Below are 17,353 nucleotides of genomic sequence, written 5' to 3' on the forward strand. Positions count from 1 at the left end.
GAGCTATGCTCACTTCTGCTGCGCTGTCTAGCATTGTCTGAGCCCACTCTCTGTTTTTCAGTTGTGTCCTTGTGTGATTCTCGGTATTGTTAACTACCTTGATACTGGCTACCTTCTTTTTTGGAAATTGTAATTTCTTTTTTAGCTGAGCAGGTTCCTTGTCTTTGGACTTGGTGTGCTCTTCTCTTTGTTCTGATCATCCTCTTCTTTCCGATTTCTGCGAGGAAGTCTGAAAAGATTGAGAGGGACGTGTATCAATGTCTTGATATCTATCAGGCTTTTTTATATTATCCCTATTTCTAAGGTTATATCTTTTCCCAGAGGGGTCACTCTGGGGTGACCTGTGTCTTTGGTTCGGAGATTTCTCTCTTCGCCTAGGAGACCTTCCTCTGGACTGGAATTTCTTTTCTTTAGGATTGGATTGTTTGTTTCCATCCCAGTTCTTTTTTGGTGAATTATTATTAAAAAATATTTTTTCTGGACTTTCAGTCAGTTGTGGTTTTACTGGTATTCCACCTAAACTATCTCTACCTAGTTCTTCATAGGATTTTTCTATGATTCTGGCAATTTCAGCTGGTTGGTCTGCTATATCTGTCTCTTTTAACCTCTGGCGGATCGCCACGTTTGCTGCTTCACCTTTTATGTTGGCTAGTAATATAGCCGAGACCTGCTTGAAGTCTTTCAGTAATTTCATACCAAGAGTTAAAGCGGGTTCAGGACCATATTCATCTTGAATTTGTTTTAGCACATCTGGTATTACCGAAATGGATGGAACACCGTGCGTTTTTGTGTAGATGGAAGCAAAGACTGTACCCCAAGTGTCACAGTCCTCTATGTGTGGTGCGATTCCCATTGGGAGACAGATAGTCAGAATCCTGTGCTTTTCTAGCGGGGTGGTGTCAGGAAACACCGCCTCTATTTGGGTAATTTTCTGCGCTAGCCAGAATGGTATTTGTTCCCGTTTAGCCGGTACTTTACCTAGGCAGGATTGGATGTTCTGTGGTGTAATTTTATTTGTGTTCCCCTGGTGAGGGGTCAGCTGTGGAAGTTTAATCGCTGGCTGAATTGTTGAAGTCCGCATCACATACTGAACTAATTGTCTATGAATTTTTATTAATTGTTTTAGCTGTGTTAACAGCTCTGCTACAGACATCCCATTGATGTCTGGATGTGGTGTGTATCCGGCTAGGACCGGCCACGTTGCTCCTGGTCTACCTAAAGGACCGAGCCTGGTGATGTGATTGTTATGTTTTAGGGCGCCATCAAATAAGAGCAAATGCTCTTGAAATTTGAGTGGTACTTCCACCTCCTCGAAAGGAGTGTACTCATTAGGAGGTTCCTCTATTTTGTAATAGTGGAAGTACTTTGTTACAGCATTTGCTGCTGGAAAATGTATCCATGAATAGTATACCTCTGTCTGCCGATATTCGTGTGCCTCAATTACGAATATGACTGTGCCACCTCTAGGTGTCAGTCCATTTTCTATAAGTTTCAGGGTTATAGATCTCCTTTTGATGACCGGGATGAGTATTATATCCCCGTCCGCATCTAGTGCTGCAGCATCAGCCGCTGCGAGTTCAGCTGCTAATCTAACTGCCTCTCTTTCTTCTTCATTGTCTGACATTTTACTGTCCTGAAGGTTATTTCTTTTGTTTGCAGATCAGGTTTCTTATGGAAACAAAGATTAGATGCACAATATTTTGGAACAGTGTATCCTTCAACGTTGACTTGTACCAAGAACCATACATAGGAGTTCCCTCCTGCGGGGTCTGGCGGATATAACCTTTCACCCACTCCAGACGTCTTTGGAGTATTGTGGGAAAAGGGGTCTGAGTGAGAAAGCACGACTGAGTTACTCTAAATGTCTTACGTTAGTTTTATCGCCCTTTCCAAACGCGTTGGGCGCCATGTAGTGTAGTTCCTATCATCCCAATAGGCTCTGCGCATTGGAATAATACCTACAGCAGTAAAGGCCTAGGCCAGACGTTAACTAGGTCTACTACTGTCGATACTAGACTTAAAGTTTTGGGTTTGCCAGCTTAGCTCAGAGTTCACTAGAAACTTTCTCGAATGTTCAAGGAGGACTTAACTTCCCTGATTAGACAAGAAGGGATTTAGTTTCAGACAACCATAGAACATGACAACTTTGCTCTCCCCTAATCAAGAGTAAATCTCGAGAGTCGTGTGAACAAAAGGCAATTTATTTTGCTCAGTCAGTACGTGCATTCTTAGTCTCATCAGAATGTAGAGAAAAGGAAGAGACGGGCGTGTTCAATAAAAAGGTGTTATTTATTGATCAGTCTCTTTTCTCATACAAGAGAAATGGATCGATATTATTGCAATACTTATAGTTAAGTAAAGTGCATACATTAAAAGCAATAGTATAAAATAATACTGTAAAAACATTGATATGGTTTCTAAGCCATAAGATGTTTTAAAATGAATAAAATATATTACATACACATATACATTTGACTAAACGTACTCAACTGGTGTTTCTAGATACGCCAACCCCGTGTACCTGACCTAAGTCTAATACGTGGGCGGGAATAGAAAGTTACAGTTTAAGTTAAGTTTGTTTTTGCCAAGTGAATAACTAAAGAATTCTCTGTGAGGGGTCATTCAGTTCTGTACCTGGAAGTTAGGATGAATGAGGAATGGTATCTCTCTCTCTGGTCTCGATATTCCAGGCTCCCTGCGAGGGCTACCCGGAAACGCCGGTGCTGTATTCTCGGCAGGAGAAAGCAGCGCGTCTCTCAGCGCGTCAGGAAGGCGGGGCTGCTGCCAGCGGGGTCTGCTCTGCTCTTGGCTTCGGCAAGTATGGCTGCTCCGTCTCATCACCACGCGTGTGTTTTGCATAGGGCAAGATCGGTAATATTTATACCTTTAAGGTGCCGAGATTGACGTAAGGATGGACATAGATACGTCAATAAGGATGTCATACGACTTGCTCGTTAGCACATTCTTTTACTGAAGTTCTCGGTGAAATCAAAACAATGGCCGCAGGGTTTTGCCCAGGTTGTCATAGGTTTGATTTGTTATGAGAACTCCGTATGCCTTATCAGGGGCTGGAGGAATATCGCTTGTCTAATTAGATCGCAAGCGTTATGACCTAATCAGATAACACGTTCCTGTGCCGTAGTGTGACTGCGTCAGATAACGGTATCTGCATCATGGGGATTTTCTGCCTCATGGGCTGACTGCTAGTTAACTTGTTGGTTTGTTTAACTAGAATAGGGTCAGGAATAGGGGGATCGATTCAGAACCTATAGGAATACATGACATGGGTGGTGCTGGTGGCCATCTTGAGTGCTGGCTGGTACAGGCAACATGTGCTTGGGGTGTAAGGGGCCATTTTGAGGAGAGGCAGTGTCTGAGGCCTGCACTTATTTTGCCTACTTTTCATCCATTATGCCCAGGGGTAGTGAGTGTTGCAAACTTGCATGTCCCTAGTCTTTCTGTGGGGTGTCTTCAATGTAAACATCATGGATGGCATGGGATTGTGCTCATTTTTCTGTGTTTAGTCGATTTTGTGGGGTGTATAACTGAACTGATGTTCCTCTGTCTTCCATTGCTTTTAGGTGCACAAGAAGACTCAAGAGAACCACCAGTGCCAGGAAGAAGTCCTGCAGCGGTGTGTGTGTGCAGCATAACGTCACGCGACGTCACGTCTGGACACAGAACCCTCTGCAACTCGTGCAACTGCTGCCTGCTGACCTGCTCTGAAGAAGATGGCCCCAAAAAAAGTAACCCGTAGCTCCTCTAGCAAGAAAGGTGCCAGTAAGGAGCAGAAGAAGCAAGTTACCAAGGACACTGGTGTGCCGCCCGCCCCTTTTTTTGGGAGTAAAAAAAAAAGTATGCCTGCAGCAGCAGCGGGATCTGCTGGGGACCAAGCTGGCAGCAGCACCCCCGCTCCATTGGGCTCAGTGCCACCACCACCACCACGCCAACTTCAGTCCAAGCCCTTGAGTGCTGCAGAGGCAGCCAGTATAGTTCTTCAATCACCATCGACCAGTGATGTTGGCTCATCGCAAGAAAGCAGCAGCAATGTCCCTCAATCAACACAGGTTGTTGTAGCTCATCTGACGAGTGTTGAACAACCACAGCCGCAACAACAATCACATGTGCAAGTACAAGCCCAAGTACATGTGGAAGTAGAGGCAGCGCAAGGAGATGCGCAAGCAGAGGTGCATGGAGGGTCACAAGTGCCCACAATAGTTGTTCCTCCCGAAGTAGGGGCACATCAGGAAATCGACAATCAAGGCGAGGTATCATTTGAGGAAGCCACTCCTCCTGATGATCCTTCATTGTCTTCCACACCCCTAGCAAGGAAGAGATCAAGGGTGGTGTCTACATCTTCTTCAAGCACACCTCCTTCTGATGATACGGATCAAACTTGGGAACCAGCACCACAGCCGTCTGAGAGTGAGGCACACCATGATCCAACAAAGGTAGTTAAGCGTAAAAGGAAGCTCGTCCAAAGTCTCAGAGTTATGGAGTGTGATGAGGCTCAACAAGAAGTGGCGGATACTGCTGCTGATGAAGACTCTGCCAACGACGACCCAGTCATCATAAAGGTCACTGCAGCCCCAGCGGGCATGCAGCAAACAGACATTTTGACCCTAGCCCGAAGAGCTGCTGAGCGTGATGATGATGATGATGTTGTCGATGAGGAGGCAGTGGAAACACCACAATCATTGGAGTTAAGTAGTACACCAACTCGTCCCGCTTCCATATTTCTTTCTGGCAAGAAGAGACCTCCGTCAACCTCGACCTTAATTAGTGGCGGTGAAAGTGCAAAACGTACAAAAGTTGGGCAATCCAGATCCTCCACTTCATCTGGCATTAGCTTCATGACCACCACCACCAGTATCGCCGCCTCCTCCAGGTCCCACAGACACTTCAAGTCCCCAGTTTGGGACTTCTTTACTGTTTGTCAAAAAAATCCAAAGTTTGCCATTTGTACCCTTTGTAAGGTTGCAGTTAGTCGTGGTAAGCCAGGTACCAACTATGGTACCGGAGGCCAGAGAGGTCATCTTAGGAGACAGCACACTGTCAAATGGTTTGCGCACCTAGATGCGATCAAGAAAGGCCAAATTCAAGGAAACGTTGATGTTTCATCTGATGATGACGAGGAGGAAGAAGACGTGTCAAACACTTCCCTTACACCCAGTACCCCTGTCAGCAGCACACCCAATGTGAGGCACACTAAGAGTGTTGGAGCGAGTGAGACACCAACGCACAAACGTTCACCAGCGAGCAAAATTGGGTCAACGAAGTCATTATCAGCCCGTAAATGCTTGGTCCAGGGCAACATTAGAACAATGCTTACTTCAGACGTGCCATATGAACGCAACCACCCACTGACGCGTCTGTATAACACTAAGCTGGCTAAAATGCTAGCTGTGGACCTTCTCCCTTTTTCTTTTGTAGAAGCGGTAGGTTTTCTAGAATTAGTGGCAACGCTCTGCCCTAAATGGAAGGTTCCTAGCCGGTTCTATTTTGCCAGAGTTGCGGTTCCAGCACTACATGAAGATGTGCTGGAGGCGATTGGGGCAGCTTTGCAGAAGAGTGCTGTTCACACAATACATCTGACAACAGACATGTGGACCAGTGGCGCAGGCGCTGATTACATGTGCATCACTGCACACTGGGTCTCTTTTTCAGGTGTTAAAGCAAAGCTAAACGCAGGTGTTGACCCGGACAAAGTTTTCAAAGCTGCTCGGAAACATGCAACACTAGCCATGTTTGGCTTGGAGAAAAGTCACACAGCAGAAAACCTTTTGGAAGAGTTTGACAAAAAGGTCTTGAAAATGCTATCCCCCCAAAAACGCAAGATTGGTTATGTTTCCACGGATAATGACGCCAATGTAGTTAAGGCCATGTGGCAGGGTGACTATTTTAGAGTGCCGTGTTTGGCGCACTGTATCAACCTGGTAGTTCAAAAATTCTTGAGTGATAAACACAGTCCAGCGTTCGAGGTAATGGCCACCTGCCGCAAAATGTGCAACCATTTCAGCCATTCTTTTAAGGCCCGGAAGCATCTGAGGAGACTGCTACTTGAACGTCAAATGCCAGTGAAAGCACTCATCCAGGGAGTGGCAACACGTTGGAACTCAACCTTCTACATGCTTGAGCGTCTGTATGAGCAGTATACGGTACTCGATCACTATTTCTTCACAGAGGGTACATCTCAGAAGGAGGACATGCGGTTGGGTGCGGCGCAATGGGACATAGTTAAAAGCCTGACAGACATGCTTCGTCCTTTTGAGTTCTTCACGCGTGCAGTCAGCCAGGAGGACTGTAATTTGGGAAAAGCTATCCCATTGTTGTGCATGCTGGAGCACCAACTGATGGCGGTGTCTTCTGAGTTTGAAAAAGATGAAAAAAAAAGACCATTTTATTTTGTCTGAGAAATTATTAGAGCGCCTACGTGGTGATGAACGTCTTCAAAAAATCAAGTCAGAACAGCATTACATTTGTGCTACTATTCTGGATCCACGCTACAAAAAGGCGCTGGCAGGCGAAGCATTCTTTCCTTTTGCTGATGCAGATGTTCAAAAGTACAAACATTGGTTAGCCTTGTCAGCCAAGAGGTTTGAAAAAGAACGGCAGGTTATTGAAGGAGAAGCAGCATCAGCAGGCCATCCCCAGTCACAAGAATCCACTTCTGCACCTGTGGCTGGGGCACAAGTGACCTCTCAGCCGTTAAAGACACCGGCAACTGTATCATCTTCTGCACCACACACAACACTAACAGTGGCTGCTGAGGAGGATTGGCTAAGTTTGCTTGGGTATGGTTCTCGAAAAAATGTCAAAGGCACAGCAAAAAGTAAGCAAAGTGGAGGAACCGTTGATGACCTTGAGTCGATGGTGCAGGACTGTATGAATGACTCAACAGAGGTCTTTCTTAATGATGAGCCATTGCAGTATTGGCATGGCAAAAAACAATTGTGGCCACAGCTCTCCAACCTGGCTATAAACTATTTGTCTTGCCCACTCGCTAGTGTGTCTTCTGAATGTGTTTTCAGTGCTGCTGGAGGCATTGTAACTCCCAAACGGAGCCGCCTCTCGCCCAAAAATGTGGAGCGGCTGACAATGATCAAGATGAATCAGCACCTCATACCACCAGATTACAAAGTACGAGAAAGCACGCCGCATGAAGACGAGGAGGACGGCAACGTAGATGAGGGGATTTGTTCTCTGTTCGGTGGCACTGACCTCATCCTGCCTGAATTCGCAGAGTATGATGACGAAATCTTGTTCTTATTCCCTGACACCGAGCCCTGAAAATGAGACAATCAATCAAGAACTTTCTTTTTCGTCCTTATTCACTTTTATTCCTGTGTGCTGTGTGTCTCTCTTTCTTTGTTTTGCACAGTTAATTTAATTCAAACTTTAATCACCTAATCCCAAAAACAAGACCATCATCAGAACTGTCTTCACTTGTTTGCTTATTGATTTGAAGGTGCCGCAGTCTACATTCCTCAGGTTCACAAGTTCTGAAGAACATGCTCCTCTATCCTCCTCCTCCAGACTGCGATTTCCCTCAAAGCAGAGTGCTGGATTACGCCCAATGAAGAAAGACTCAGCACTTGTGGGGGTGTTGTACTTCTTTGCGGATGAGTTGACGGATTTGGGCCCATTGCTGTGAAGCTCTAATAATGGACAAAAGTGTTTTGGACCAAATATGAGGTGGAAATTTCTTGCCGTTTTTGCTGACTTGCTTGCCTTTGGGGTGCTCTTTGGCGGGGTTCCGGGTGTTTGTGGGTGATTTTTGGTGTCTGGGAGCACTGCTGCGACAGTCTAATCTTGATTGCATTTGCTTTTCAGGAAATCCGTGGTGGAAAACAGGAGTTATGATCATTGATGATGATGACCTAGCTGCACAGCGGCGCGTTTGGACCGAAGGCCGAGAGATATTGTAAGTATGAGATTTAGCTTTTTCGCTGTTTGGGGGTGTTGTCGGGTGTTTTTTTCCGGGTGGGTTGGCGGGTCTTGCCTGGGGCATTCCTGGGAAGGTCTAATACCGGATAGAAGTGTTTTGGACAAAATCCTTAAGGAACAGCCTTTTTTTTGCTATTTCTTCTGTTATCTTGCTCAATGTAGCGTTTTGGGGGGCTTCCTGCTGTTCGTGGGTGGGTTGCGGCCGGGGTCTCTGTCGAAGCACTGCTGCGACAATCTAATCTTGATTGCATTTGCTTTTCAGGAAATCCGTGGTGGAAAACAGGAGTTATGATGATTGATGATGATGACCTAGCTGCACAGCGCCGCGTTTGGACCGAAGGCGGAGAGATATTGTAAGTATGAGATTTAGCTTTTTCGCTGTTTGGGGGTGTTGTCAGGGTGGTTTTTTCCGGGTGGGTTGGCGGGTCTTGCCTGGGGCATTCCTGGGAAGGTCTAATACCGGATAGAAGTGTTTTGGACAAAATCCTTAAGGAACAGCCTTTTTTTTGCTATTTCTTCTGTCATCTTGCTCAATGTAGCGTTTTGGGGGGCTTCCTGCTGTTCGTGGGTGGGTTGCGGCCGGGGTCTCTGTCGAAGCACTGCTGCGACAATCTAATCTTGATTGCATTTGCTTTTCAGGAAATCCGTGGTGGAAAAACAGGAGTTATGATGATTGATGATGATGACCTAGCTGTACAGCGCCGCGTTTGGACCGAAGGCGGAGAGATATTGTAAGTATGAGATTTAGCTTTTTCGCTGTTTGGGGGTGTTGTCAGGGTGTTTTTTTCCGGGTGGGTTGGCGGGTCTTGCCTGGGGCATTCCTGGGAAGGTCTAATACCGGATAGAAGTGTTTTGGACAAAATCCTTAAGGAACAGCCTTTTTTTTGCTATTTCTTCTGTCATCTTGCTCAATGTAGCGTTTTGGGGGGCTTCCTGCTGTTCGTGGGTGGGTTGCGGCCGGGGTCTCTGTCGAAGCACTGCTGCGACAATCTAATCTTGATTGCATTTGCTTTTCAGGAAATCCGTGGTGGAAAAACAGGAGTTATGATGATTGATGATGATGACCTAGCTGCACAGCGCCGCGTTTGGACCGAAGGCGGAGAGATATTGTAAGTATGAGATTTAGCTTTTTCGCTGTTTGGGGGTGTTGTCGGGTGGTTTTTTTCGGGTGGGTTGGCGGGTCTTGCCTGGGGCATTCCTGGGAAGGTCTAATACCGGATAGAAGGGTTTTGGACAAAATCCATAAGGAAACACCAGTTTTGGCACTTTTTGTAAGTTAGGGTTCGTTAGGGTTAGCCCTAGCAGCAGGATTGCATGTGTTTCGGGGGGTTCTATTGCAACGCAGTTCTGGTGTTGTAGAGCACTGTTGGAGCGATGCTGGCTATGGATACTTTTTCTTGCTTGCAAGTGGTTTGAATACAATCCACGGTCTGTATTTGGGCCTACTGTTACTTTCAAAGTATGTTTTGTAACCATTTTTCTGCTAGGCATCGTTTTTGGAGATCTGATTGGGGTTCTTCTACATTTTTGCGACTGGCTTTAGTAAGGGTCTTGGTGGGAGCATTGCTGGGAAGGTCAAATTTTGTTCTAAAACACAGTTTACAGTACACCTACCTTGAGGGGAAAGATCCGCTATAATATTTTGGCCATACTTATTTATCCTTAAAAAGGTGACTCAGACAGAGCACGCAATTTCAAAAATATTGTACTGTCTATTAGGGAAATCAAAGTGTCACTTTTTGAACCACACAGCATACATACCTTTTATTTATTTATCAGTGGTATTGTAATAGCACTTCCTGTTTTCCGTTCAATAATTACAGGCCGGGTTTCAGTCAACATCCGCCAGGCAGGCAGTGGACAGGGTGTCTTCTGTCAGTGGTCACGAACATTGATGGACGAAGCGTCAGCTGGAATGGAGGAGTGCCGCCAATAAGAGGAATTGTTTGCTGCATGCAACTTACTTACCAAATTCAACAGGACAACTCCAACAACATACGCAATACAGATACAGTATCCATTGTTTTATTCTATGAGTGTGACTGCATGTGCTTAGCTTTAGTTTGTAACCAAAGATTGTCTTTATCTTCAATTATTGTTTGTCCATGCTCTGCTTTTTTTTTCTTCTCTCAACAAAACCTACCCAAAAAGAAACCCCCATTCCCATCCATTTTCCAAACCCTAACCCTCTTCCCCCGGGCTGTGTGGTTTTGCTTGATGTCTGACTAAATGACATCAATAATTCCACACACTTGCTGGGGAGGATAAGGTCATAGCAACAGGCTGGTGAAGGAATACGAGGATATCTTCTAGACTTACTCAGCTTCAGTACTATATCTTCTAGTAGTAGTAGCCAATGTCAAATAAATTCAACGCAAGTACTAGTTATACTTGCAAGCAAATACTTTACCATTTGTTAGGCTACATTATGGCACTGTTCTAGTGTACTGTCACCTGCTATATTCTCGATCGTACCGTAACTGTTGTAATGCTACAGTAAGGACAAACAAGGTTTCGTTTTCTTTTTTTCCATAGGCATGCAACTGCCACTGTGTCACACCACTAGTACCACCGCAATGAGGAAATGTCACCCGCCCAGGATTGACAACGTTAATCCCCATTTCACGTGGAGCCAGCCCTGGGCCTAGCCCTAATTTCTAACACAAATTACAGGTAAGATAAGCGTTTGGTGGGAGGTAGTATAATGGAGTATTATTTCGGAGTAGACAAGAGATTGACGGTTGTACTACTAAAGTCCTACGACTGTTCAGGAAAACAAAGTTACTGTTACACCCCCGTCCCCCACCCACCAGACTGAAAAGCAGTAAAAAACAGGTATGGTCAGATAAAGTTTAAAAATGTATATTTATGTAGCCCTAACAAAATAATCTCCCTCAAGACCCACCCTAACCCCAATGATTGTCTTTGAAACGTCCCAAAACGATCCCAACTCCCAAATCCCACCCCCCAAAAGTCTATAAAAAAAGGGCAAGGGACACTCCACTACTGGAGGGTGCTGGTGCATTTTGCGGCATGGGCATCATACTCCTTGCGGAGGGTGGCAAGCTCGGAGCGGAGGCCCTTCACCAAGTTCTTATACTTCTGGACCTCCTGCTCCAGGTTGGACATTTGGACTCGTAGGCGGCGTTGGCGTTCCTTGCAGCTCCTGTGGGGGGCAGCTGGTGTTTCTGTTGCTTGGCGGTGGCGGTTGGCTTTGTTAGCCCGGCTCGGTCCCGCTGGAGCACTGCGCATGCTGGCGTCCCGTGGGGTCACGGAGGAGGATGCAGCGGTCCCAGTCGAGGTTGTTGTTGTTGCACCGCTCGACTGCGTGTCCTCCTCCTCCTCCAGGGCCACCAGCCGCCGATATTCGGCGACAGTGGCATCCAGCCTCCGTTGCCGGGCCATTCTAGCCTGCTCCCTCCGTGTTGTTGATTTGGAAGGAGCAACTATATGAAGAAAGAAAGACATAGTCTGTAACCAATGCTCCTTAGCATTAATAACACAAAGTGATTGAGCCGAAAGTTGGGTCACAGGTAGCAAATTGAAAGCACAGTACATAACTATTGAGGACAGTATCTATGTAACCTCCCACTTCTGCATCCTTGCTCTAACATTAGTGGTAGTTTAATGAACAAATTCTACGACCACTATGGACTTCCATTACAGTCGACTATGACAGTACACCAGTCTTATTCTTCTTCTTCTCTCTTGTTTAGGAAAATTGGTACGTTATCTTATGCAAGCCGGCAGAATGACATGGACAGCACAGTGAACTTGCACCCGAGAAAAAAAGTTGCACACCATGATGAGTGAGACAGACTTGCGTTACTGTACCGGTCCAGTACATGCAGGTGGTGAAGCTATTACTTTTCTATTACGGGTGGCACTGAGAATACTCTGTTACAAGGGCTACTGCTTAATTAATTTACCTTTCACCCTACAGTGCAAATGAGTACTAGAAAAGGAAAATGAAGAAGCTAACTAATTTGATTATCTATCACTTCACATGGGACGTATTTGATGACATATGGGATGACTTTAGGTGCTTTGCTTAATATTGAGTGAACAGTGATACACCCACACATGAATGACGTACTACAAGTAAACTAAAGTTATTAAGAGAGGTACGGAGTGTCCACCGTAATAACCAGATATATGCTGTGATTGCAGACGCAATACAAAGTACTGCTACTATTCATGGTAGTATTGGACACATTTACAATTTCTTTTCCTTGCCTTCCCTGCACTGGAACGGACGTGCGGGTGCGGTGGTACATGCTCTTCAAGGTAACACTTAGTTCATCCAGCGACCATCTACTCTCTCTAGATACACATGTGCTATCTAAGAGTCAGAGAATACCATGCTCCAGGCATCCATTCAGTCAAAGTATATGCACACATACAGTTTCTGTTTCACCCACCCAGGCTGCTGTCCTTCCACCCATCCTTGCTTCATCATTGACCCAGCCATGCACCATACCATATTCCTCCCTTCCCAGCCACCTCGGGGGCCAAGCAAACACATATCGTTCTTCTTTGCCAGCCATCATACAATTTCGCGTCCCACTTACTTACACCCTTCTTTCGCTTTTCGTTCATCCCATCCATCACGTTCGTCTAAGAACTTATTGGGATTCTTCTCACCAAAAACTTCACAGCTAAGTCGAAGTACATTTCGAGGAGGCTACTACCTGGTTGATTTGTAATACACCCGTGCAGAAAGCACACTATGCAGTCTTCAATCTCAATAAGTAAGGAATATATAGCTTACCTGTTTCCGCCACCACCGTTTGAACCCCCACAGGACCGTCCGCCGGCTCTTGCACCGCCTCCTCCCCAGAGTCCTCCAAGTCCTCGCCCAACACAGCCACCTCCGCGCTGGCCCCGTCACCAGATGTTACACCTACAAAGTACATTTAAGAATGTTAGAATACACCACTCACTACTATATAATATTTGGTCTAGGAGAAATGTTAAAAAAACAGAATACAATGTAATAATTTGTGACTGTCTACTCCAAAGTAAAAATGTCCCTTTTTCCAGGAAAGGCTGTTGTCTTGCTGCACTTTTATGCACAACTGATGAATGCTTGCTTTTTATTTTTAACACGCACCACTTTTTCTCCTAACAGACAGAAGCTTGACTCCTAAGAACACGACCAGGATCAAGTTCAAACCAGGTGAGAGCTCGGCTCGACCACAAGAAATGTGTCCAATTAATCGTCAGCACTAACCACTTTTCCGTTTTCAGTTAAATAGTTTTGTGACAAAGTAGATTTTAATAAATGTGTTTACTTTTAATAAAGCTTTTAAATTTAAATAGACTCTGTGGTTTTTGGTCCTCCAGACTAGAGTGGATGAGCTAAAGGTTTTGGAATTTTTGCAAGCATGAGTGCCTCTGACACTTCTTGACTGTGCTGTGACTCCGTACTCTCTTGTCCTGCCTACGATAATCTAGAGATCATTGGGGATCAATAATCGGTGACTTCGGGAGCTGAATGACTCTGCCACACTATCTAGTCAGTAAGGAGACAGTGCATAGAGCTATTGCTGAATAGAATGGGAGTCCAAGGGAATTGCCAAATGTCCAATCTTAGTTAGCTACACAGACAGACTAATAAGAATAATCTAGTAATACCACAGGGAGTCATATTAGAGCCAGGATAAGAATTTATATCCAGTCTACAAGAAGATCAAAGACAATTTAGAAAAAATCGAATGAGGAACGCTAGGAAAAAATAGGTACTCTTTATTACAATTAAAACTTACTGGGGCCAGCAAAGGAGCCCTCGCCTGCCCGATCCTGGCCTGCATCCTGAACAGCACCCTCCTCCTCCTGTGTCCTCTTGCCCTTGGGGGGAGCTGATGTACAACATGAAAGAAAGAAAGACCAGAAAACATGGATGAGATTTGTCAACCAAATCAACCATTTCAAAAGAACAATAACAACATTTTTTGGAGAAATAGCAAATAAATAGACAACTATTCCACGGGATCTATCTCATGTGGTATACTACGTTATTCGTATTGCCTGATTTGCGGACCGTTGACTTAGAAAGTTCCTATGTAACTCAATAAACAGACTACTAAAGAGGTTTGCCTAGGCCTGGCACTGCAGGCAGCAGTCCGCAGCACGCGAAGTGACAGACAAAGTCCATCCTGCTGTGGAAAAGTAAATTTTGCCATGTTGTATGTGCCTACGTGTTCCCCATCTTATGTTATATGTGCATGAATGATATGCATGTATTCCCTTCTGATCGATTAAAGACCCAATTACAGTTGTGTCCATCTCTAGTATGCCAGTTTCCAGTTATCGTGAATACAACGAATATCAGGCCTATGTAAAGCTACGTTGCCACGTTTTCTCAGTGTGCACGTTAATTCATTGAATTGTCCCCGTTTCTAGGCCTCAAAAGGGCCCGGACTCAGATTCAGCTCCTGTCTCCTGAACCCTCCTCGAGGAGCGATACAGCCCCCACCTGTATCCCTGACCCTTAGCTTACTTTCATGCCTCGCAGTGCCCGGCTCGGCCTGGCTCTGCCTCCCAGTCTGCCAAGAGTATGTTATGTTTCTAGTTATCAGTCCAGCCCTCCTTCTCTGCATTCCTAAGCTACTGAATCGCATCAATAGTTTCCGTCATGGTCTAGCCTTTATGTCTCCATGTAAGAGAAATACTGTATTAATATTCATAGAATATTCCTCGCACACACACTACATGTAGAATAATGCATGCCCCAGTCTTAGTGTCTGTTAGCCTTTACCCGGATAACTTTTGGATTCTATCAACATGTTCTCTAAACACGAGATACTAGATAGGCTTTAGGTACATGTCGCTCTGACACTCCAGACTTTCGTCTCCTCTTCTAGCGCAGAAGTCATAGCCCCCAGTCCTCCTGGTAACACGTCATTGTCAGTTTGCGCGCACCACTAGGTTAGAGGTCCCAGCTGCTCAGGTAGCCCCCTCCATGTTTCCGCCCCGTTTATGACATATTCTGTTACGTTTGTATCACATGTCTATGTATACGCCCTGTACACACCTCTTGTTACACCCACTTTATGCCTTATCTTTCGCGACTGCTACAAACTCCGCCTACTGCTACGCCTACTGTATTGAATACAATGTATTTGTTTAACTATAAATATTGTGCACTGTTATTAAAGTTTGCTAGCCATTCCCAGATCCTGCCCCGGCAGCTGCCGGGCCCTGCCATCCCATTCCCATGCAGGCTGTCCTGTTCCAGTCCTTTTATGCCTGATTAAAGCCTGTACACTCTAGCTACCTCGTATCTTGACTCTTATTTATTGAGCTAACCGTTTATTGATTATAGTCAAAAATAGATCAGGTAATTAATTATTTATTTAGCACATAATGGCGCCCGAATAGGGACTTGCCCTTTCCCCACGCGCCGGAGAAGCCACGCAGGCCCCCTGATCCTCTGCAGCCGTGACGGAACCATACCGTGCACGTGCAGATATTTCTGCTTCAAGTATCCCTCAGGCCCACGGAGGAGACGGAGGTTGCGGTCCAGCATCCAGACGAGGCGGTGGAGGAACGCGGCGAGTCCCGACCAGAGCCCAAGCCGAGAGTCCAAGGTCCGAGGTATCCGGAGGCCCACCTGTAACTGAAGTCCGAAGTTCGTCCGTCCGTCGTCGTAGCAGTCCAGTCCAGTCCGAGGCCTTCCGTTCTTGCTGCCCGGTGAGTACCGTTGCTGGGGTAGTATCTAGACAGGGTCAAGTAATTTGTCTCTGGTCCGTGGGTTTGGGTACACAGATCCAACACGAAGTGTCCACTTAGGTGGATGCGGGTCCTGACGTGTCTCTTTATGAGACCGGTAAGTTTCGTACTGTTTCAGCAGTGCATCTAGTAATTCTAGTCAGTTCTGTTCTCGAGAAATTCATGTGTTCTGTTCTCAGTATACCAGGTAGTATTTTTTCCGAACTGTTATTTTAAATGTTATTCCATGTGTTTTCAATGTCGTGGTATGAATGATTCGTTTTCAAGTTATTATTGTGTTTATTGTGTATTGTATTTGTGTCCAGACTCTAGCCTAGTCATGCCTCTGTTCACGAAGTTACGTCAGTTAAAAACTAGAAAAGGTCTGCTCGAGGAAGCAGTTCCTGTCCCGCCTAGGGACAGTCCAGGTCATTTTATGTATCACAAGCATGGCATAAGTGCCATATTATATCTAGATTTATGGGTAGAGTACACCAAGGAATTAGAAGAAAAGTATAGATGGCCTGTATCAGGCACATGGGATGCCGAGTGCATCATGCGAGTAGAAGAAGCATTATGGAAAAGGAAATCAAGACAGTCCCAGAAAGATGCCATCGAGTTATGGCGCAAAGAATCTCACAAAAGAACAGAGAAAGAAATCAGAAAGTCTGAGTTAAGTAGAGAATCCTCAGAAAGAGCCCAAGAAAGGGAATTAATCGAAGTAGGTGAACGAGTTAAAACCGAACAGTCAGACAGACAGAGAAATGCCCTTATTAAGGGTATGTATCCTCTTCTTGCTGAGGGCTTGCCGAAAGCAACCCCGGAAGCACCATGTAATTTTCCGCCGCCATTAGTTCCGATTAAGCTACGTCACAAACCGACCGCAGCTGATATTTTTCTCTCGTCCTATTTGGACGACACAGTCCCAGAATATGCAAATCCTGCTCCGCCAGCTCCTGTAAATAATGTAATTCCTGTTCTTCCAGCCACCGGGGCACCTGTTACAGCACCTGTTACGGTACCCCAGGTCCAGCCCATAATACAAGTGCCCGCTACATCGGTCACTCTGCCAGCACGAAGAGTATCAGTCGACGATTCCAGTTTAGGGGCCGCGGGAGGAGGTCCTCCTGGTACCCCGCCGCCACACAAACGTGTAACGTTAGTCGAGTTACATGAACGTGCGTTACAGCGTACGCCCAAATACCAGTCCGTTGCAGATATCAAGCGAGCTCTTACCGAATGCCGTTATGATCCAGTCCCAGGCGATGATAATATGGTTATATATTCATTGCGTGTAAGGCGGGTGACCGAGTATTTGGACACCCTACCGAATATGAAAGAAGATCTAGACAGAATATATCGTTTCATCCGTACAGGAGAAGATTCAGAAAGTATTGGCGAAATCATGTCTCTAAGGAAAGCTGAGACCCAGCTCATGCTATTAAAATTTCTAATTAATTGTTTAGTAAGGGAACAAGATTGTCCGACTAAAGATCCGACCGAAATGAAAGTCCTGACAAGGTGGAGTGATAATATAGCAGAGGGTAGACACAAGACACTCAGTAGTATAGAGAGTATGTACAAGAAAATTCGTAAGGAAATAATAAGGTTACACGACAATCGTAAAGCAGCACAAGTAAGCGAGAAAGAAGACAACACTGATACTGAAGAAGTAGAAGACGAGAATCCCACC

At 45.5% G+C, this 17,353-nt stretch overlaps 1 protein-coding gene across 1 annotated transcript in view; it reads left to right on the plus strand.

Moving 5' to 3' along the window:
* Positions 1 to 15,872, plus strand: part of LOC144824244 (uncharacterized) — a 154,817-nt gene extending 138,945 nt beyond the window's left edge. Inside the window, exon 5 of the mRNA XM_078683387.1 lies at positions 15,861 to 15,872. Within this exon, the coding sequence (XP_078539513.1) occupies positions 15,861 to 15,872 (12 nt within the window). The remainder of the gene's footprint in view (positions 1 to 15,860) is intronic.
* Positions 15,873 to 17,353: the final 1,481 nt, after the last annotated feature.

Source organism: Lissotriton helveticus, chromosome 3_1, assembly GCF_964261635.1.
Source record: "Lissotriton helveticus chromosome 3_1, aLisHel1.1, whole genome shotgun sequence".
NCBI lineage: Eukaryota > Metazoa > Chordata > Amphibia > Caudata > Salamandridae > Lissotriton > Lissotriton helveticus.